The sequence below is a fragment of the Rhipicephalus microplus genome, chromosome 10 (genome assembly GCF_043290135.1).
Source record: "Rhipicephalus microplus isolate Deutch F79 chromosome 10, USDA_Rmic, whole genome shotgun sequence".
Classification (NCBI taxonomy): domain Eukaryota; kingdom Metazoa; phylum Arthropoda; class Arachnida; order Ixodida; family Ixodidae; genus Rhipicephalus; species Rhipicephalus microplus.
The window spans coordinates 108,502,060-108,508,112 of record NC_134709.1 but is presented as its reverse complement, the minus strand read 5'-3'; the positions used below and the strand labels follow the sequence as shown (position 1 = coordinate 108,508,112).

The 6,053-nt window shown below is 49.0% G+C and overlaps 1 protein-coding gene across 1 annotated transcript; it reads left to right on the top strand.

Annotated features, from left to right (window-relative positions):
* Positions 1-3,023: 3,023 nt before the first annotated feature.
* On the top strand, positions 3,024-4,115 carry LOC142774355 (uncharacterized). Its single transcript, XM_075874744.1, has 3 exons — positions 3,024-3,490; positions 3,550-3,649; positions 4,014-4,115. The coding sequence occupies exons 1-3, from the start codon at positions 3,294-3,296 to the stop codon at positions 4,113-4,115; spliced, it is 399 nt and encodes a 132-aa protein (XP_075730859.1). The 5' UTR covers positions 3,024-3,293.
* Positions 4,116-6,053: the final 1,938 nt, after the last annotated feature.

The window sequence follows — 6,053 nt, the reverse complement described above, 5'->3', positions numbered from 1 at the left end:
TCTTCGATTTGCGCTAAGGAGCCGGTGTTGGTCCAGATTGTGATATCGTCCGCATATAGTGCGTGTTGTATTTCCTCGACCTCACTTAGAAGAGAGGGGAGGTTCATCATCGCCAGGTTAAAAAGCAGAGGAGACAGGACTGCCCCTTGAGGTGTACCCCGCGTGCCTAATAAGTACGGGCCGTGTTCGGTAGAATTAAGGCGAATGAAGGCGGTGCGATGTGATAGAAAGGCGCGAATGTAGTTGAAAGTCTTCTGCCCGCAGTTTGTGGTAGACAGGTTAGTGAGTATAGTGCTGTGTTTGACGTTGTCGAACGCCCCGCGGAGATCGAGAGCGAGCACGGCTTTATCGTTATGGCGCATAGTAGTCGGCTCTATGATATCGTGTTGAAGCTGGAGCAGGACGTCCTGCGCCGACAGATGCGGGCGAAAGCCAAACATCGTGTCGGCAAAGGTGCTCCTGGCCTCCAAGTAGGCTGAAAGACGTTCGCGAACCATGATTTCCATGAGTTTGCCTGCGCAAGACGTAAGTGAGATGGGTCTCAGTGCCTCAATACTAACGGACTTTGCCGATTTGGGAATGAATGTCACGACCAATGTGGTCCATTCAGTTGGAAGCGGAGAACCGTCCCATATCGAATTTATAAGCTGGTATAGCGAGAGGTGTGCTTGGTCGGGAAGATTTGCCAGGAGCGATACTGTGATTCCGTCGCGTCCAGGGGCCGTGCCCCGTCGCATTTTCGTGAGTGCAAATCGTAAATCAGAAAGCGTGTATGGGGCGTCGAGGTCGGTGTTATGGGCGCCGGAATACGTATATGCTGGGCCTGCGGGATCAATTGTGCGGCAGATGTAGCGGTCACAAAGTTCTCGCGCGAGTTCATCCATAGTGCCATGAAATGCATGCAGAACATGGTGGAGCTGGCGTTGCGTTTCTCCCCTGGTGGTGGAGGGATCGAGAAGGCTTCTAAAGAGTCGCCACGCACTCTTATAGCTCATCTGGTTTGCAGCCTTCGAACAGGTGTCTGCCCAGTTAGCATCGGAAAGTTGTGCGGAGTATGCGGCCGCCTCTGCAGTGAGCGCCTCAATGCGAGCGCGAAGTTTCCGATTAAGTTTGTTGCGTTTCCAGCGCCTTATGAGCCCGCGGCGAGCGTGCCAAAGATGTAGGAGGTGTGGATCAACTGCAGGAGTCAAATTAGAGGTTGCAAGGGTGCGAGTGTTCGCTTGTTTCATATGAAGAGCGTATGATGCCCACGCTGCATATTCGGTCGAGGAGAGGCTGGCGGGGAATGGTTGCATTCTGAACTGAGTCCAATCGGTGAGACGGGCTTGGCCCCAGTGTTGGCGCATTTTCTGCCGCGGTGTGAACGAAATGCGGAGTAAAAAGTGATCGCTGCCTAGGTTTTCGCCTAAATTTTCCCATGTAGCATCGCGGATGTGACGGGTGAGGGAGAGGTCGGGGCATGTGTCTCGCGTGACCGAGTTGCCGGAATGTGTGGGTTGTGCCGGATCGGTAAGAAGCGTCAGGCTCAGCGAGGAAATGAGCTCCTTGAGCTCTCTGCCCCGGGCCTTCTCGTAGTGGTAACCCCAGTGAGGGCTGGGGGCATTAAAGTCCCCGACAATCACCAGTGGTTGTCGGGCCGCTATACGCAGTGCCCGATGGAAGAGATGCGCAAACGAAGCCCTCGCAAGGCGAGGGGGACAGTACACGTTTAAGATATGTATTGATGGTTGGCCCCTCCGCTGAGACAGCACTGATATCATGCAGTAGTCGTAAGGAAGATCCAGATCGAGGTCGATCTGTATCGCCGTGTAAGCTTTATGCACGAGGAGGCATGTGGTGGTGCCGCCTACATAGGAGCAGTATCCAGAAAGGGATGGAGCAGGGCCAGATTCTTGGAGCGCCAAGACGGCCGGCTGAGAGCCAAGTGAGCTGAGGAAAAGGGAAAGATGTGAACGCTTTCGCCTGTTCCCGAAGCCTCCAGGGTTCCACTGTATGATATCGAATTTAGACGCAATGTTTGAACGGGACGTACGACTGGTAGCCATCGTGACTGTCCTAGGTTTTATATTTGGTCCTCCATGTCCCGCTCGGAATCCTCAGAGGCAGGGAGGGGCATGGAGGCCGGATTGTCCGACGGCGGGGTGGTGGTAGCCACCTTACGACGACGCCGTGGAGCTGTACCCTCACTGCTCACCGAGCAGGAGCGGGAACGCGATGCCTTGGGTTGAAACTGGGTGATTGCCCAGGCTTGAATAGCCTGGGTAACCTCTACTACTATGCGTTGGACCGAGAAGCTGGTGAGGAGGTGATTAATCGAAGCTTCGACGCGCGTGAGGCGTTCCTCTACGCGCGGGGTGTGCTCTTCGCTAGGGAGAGTTTGGTTAGCGGGCAAGAGAACCTGAGATGCCCCAGGAGCCTCAAGAGCTTCTGGAGTAGATGTGGCACCGGTTCCGAGTGCTGGAGTACACATGGCTGCTTGAACCGGCGGTTTAATGGGAGTGGACTTAGCGCGAGGACTAAGCTTGGACGTAGCTGGCGTAGCCGCCTGGACAGAGGAGGCAATACCGGATGGCCTTGCAGTACACTGTTGTTGGGGTTGAAGTCGCTTATTTAAGAGTTCGAGTTGTTTAGTTAAAAGAGAATTTTGCTTTTGAAGTGCCGCAACTTGCTGGCGAAGGGCCGCAAGTTCGGGAGGAGGAGGATCGACAGAAGGGGGTGAGAGAGGCTTAAAAGCAGCTTTCCCTGCCCAACTGCTCACCTGTGGCGCAATTATGTAAAAATTCCAAATCCGGACGGAGGCGGTCTGTCGGTGACGTCAAAAAATGGGCGGTCCGCGGCGGTCGCGAGGACGAGAGGAAGTGAACAGCCAATGAGCGAAATGAAGCCTCGCGTCATCATTTTGACGTGGACTTGGGGACCGTATAGCAAAGTGAAAAGTGTTTGTAACGTGTTGAAAAATGTTTAACTACTATTGATCATCATCAAATTGTGTTGGCACAAATTTTTAAACGTTTATTAAGGAATACGGCACAATATAAACGTATTTTTCTTGTTATTGTTATGAAATAAAGCTAAATTTAGCGGGACGGTACGTGGTGGCGCTAAATACAACCCCGTTTCAAGCAGTTACTGTTTTCATATCTCCTCCACTATACAAACCTAAACAGCGCAACTTTCGAAGTTGTTGGCTCAGTCGAGCGCAATCGTGGCGGAGGTCAACTGTACCAGTAGTCAACAGCAGCAGCGGCTCATCGGCGTTATCCGAGGCTCAGCGCGCGCTGGTGCTCGCCTTTATGGACGAACATCCCCAGCTCGTGGCGAATGCCATCGAGCTGCGGCACGGCGTCACCATCATCGACCGGTGGCGGCTGTGGCAAGAGCTCAGCGACGCGCTGAACCATGAAGTGCTTGCGCAGGAATGGCAGGCTTGGTGGCGCAGGCCGGTGCGCGAGGCCCGCCGTGACACCGCCGCCATCAGAGACGCACAAACGTAAGTGACCGTCGAATGGCACGGGCAATATGTTCTGTGACATTAGTGTATATTTTCAGGGGCACTGTATGGGGTTGGCTGCCTGGCTTCCGCGGCCAGGTTCTACAGTTGACTGGGATGACACGCTTCAGTGGCGTTTTTGGTCTCACCTATCAACAGGTAAGCACTCTGCCGCCGCAGTATCACGGGTTCCTGAGCGGTACCATGACAGAGTTTGATATCTGAAGGGGTGCCTTTAGCGGAACCTTGTTAAACGGGAATAAAGCGCACGAGAAAGTAATCAAAAGTGGGTAGGTTTAACTAAAATCTCAGTTTGCAGCCCTTGCAGTACAAGGGGTATTAATTTATCATAAAACACGCAATGACTGCGGGCAAGTGCATGCACTAAAATGGTAATACATGACATCAATGACCACTGAATAGCTGCAGAACATTTCCGCAGATGTTTAGTACTTAAGGTTGCAAAATAGCTAGAGTAACGAATACCCACTTTCTGAAAGATCATGCTTACTACACTTTCCAGCAGGCGAATGTTCCCACTGCTGCAGTGGAAATGGATGTGGAGGCCACTGAAGCGGCTGTAGATGGCAGTGACACAGTAACACGCAAGCATCTGAGAACTTAGTGTTTTATTGAGTGCAGGACTGGAACCTTGAGCAGTGCGACAAGGTGCTCAAGGTGAGTAGACCCTTTGTTTACATTTTACATAAGGGGCATAAGCATTCCCCATGTTCTATTATGATGACTGAAACCAACTTGGGCTGTAAACAAGAACCATGCATTGTATTGAGGGCATGGTATCGGGTATCTGCAATGATAAACTGCCGGGCAAAAGGTTAGTTAGCCCTGGGGCTCTTTCATGGTGAGAGATGCATTTGAGGACATTAATAAAGAGCAGTTTCAACAAATGTTTGTAGGTCCACACGAGGAGGGCATAGCTTGTACACAACGCTTCCCACTTTCAAAGGATGCCATCAGGCCAGTTGATCTTCAACTGAGGGGAAGTTGTTGTGCCCGTTGCAATTCTTGGCAGCAGCAGCAGCTTCCAGCCACGAGATGGTTAAGGGTTTACCGGCAGCTCACTTAAACATTTACACCATGATGATTCATCGCAGGTGCTTCGGGAGATGAAAAAATCAACCACCCGCATCGCTCCTGCAGAACGGCGTGTGGCAGCGGCACAGGAGAAAGCGGCAGCGGTGCAGGAGGGCACTGGCCATGGCTGAGGGCTTTCTGCGAGAAAGGGATACGTAGTTTAGTTTAATTTTTCGTCATGTGTTCAATGTTTTTTCTTGTCATCATTCATTATAGATTTGTCGGTTTCAATGTGTTTAGGTGCTGCTGTTCATGTTCAATTTTATACGCTTCTGGAGACATATACATAGTTTAGTTTGTTTTTTGCCATGTTTTCAACTTTTTATCATTCATAATTGGTTTAGTGTTTTTGATATGTTTACGTGTTGCTGTTCATGTTCTATTTTATTCGTTTTTTGTTTGCATTTAGTACATATTACTAGATTTAGGTTAGCATTTACTTTGTATAAGGAGTGCAGCATTTTTTATGTTCGATATATGCATTTCTCAATGTATGTTCGAGCTGTTCTAGTGGCAGTGTTTTTTACCCACATTTCAAAGGTGTCCAGTCATTCACACGGAGACCACGAGTGTATAGTTGACATTTTCTGTTAATGTTTCTTTGATATTTGTATTGTCCCACTGTGTTTTCTAGCTCACTGTGATTTTTATTCAGCATTACCACATAGTGTAGTAATGTGATATCTTTTTGCATCACACCGTTTTGCAGTTCACTGTGATATTTTCATTTCAGCACAATGAGGCTAAGATGCAACAACTACATTCCGAATCTTGTTTGGGAGCGCTAAGCTAGTAAGTGGTCATCTCGCATCTTGTTTGGGAGCGCTAAGCTAGTAAGTGGTCATCTCGCACAGTTTTACAGAAGAAAATGGTCATCGCAGCAACATGCCAGCGATTGATTTCATCTAGTTTTCGTTGTAAACGACTCTTTGCGGGAATAAATTTCGAACATCGTATGGCTTGGGAGCCGCGAGATGGCTGAGGGAATTATTCATGCTGTATGTTATCAAAACAACTCGCCTGTTGTTTGCCGTCTTGATTTGCATATTTTTTAGCATTGCAGCATGACTGCAGTCGTGAATTCAAATAAATGTTATTTTAACATTCACACAATGTTTAGGACAATGAGCAAAAAAAAACAGCACAACTTGACAAGCACAATTGCTCGTCAAGCCTGGCGTGCACAATTGAATGCTTGTAGTCAGTCACTATGACAAGATATGGACTTATGTATCATGTGTTCATACAACATGTTACTAATGGAATCTCGATTTTTATGCGTTCTAGTGAAAAGAATTTTGAGACGTTGCTGCATTGTTCGCACAATTTTGTGATAGCAACATTCAGCACAGAGTGCCGCTCATATATGCTTGCTCCAATCTAGTCTGTTGTGACTGTGATCGCTATTATGGAAAAGGGTGTTTCTGTTGCATATTTCATGTGCCACTTAAAGAAAATGCAGCATTTT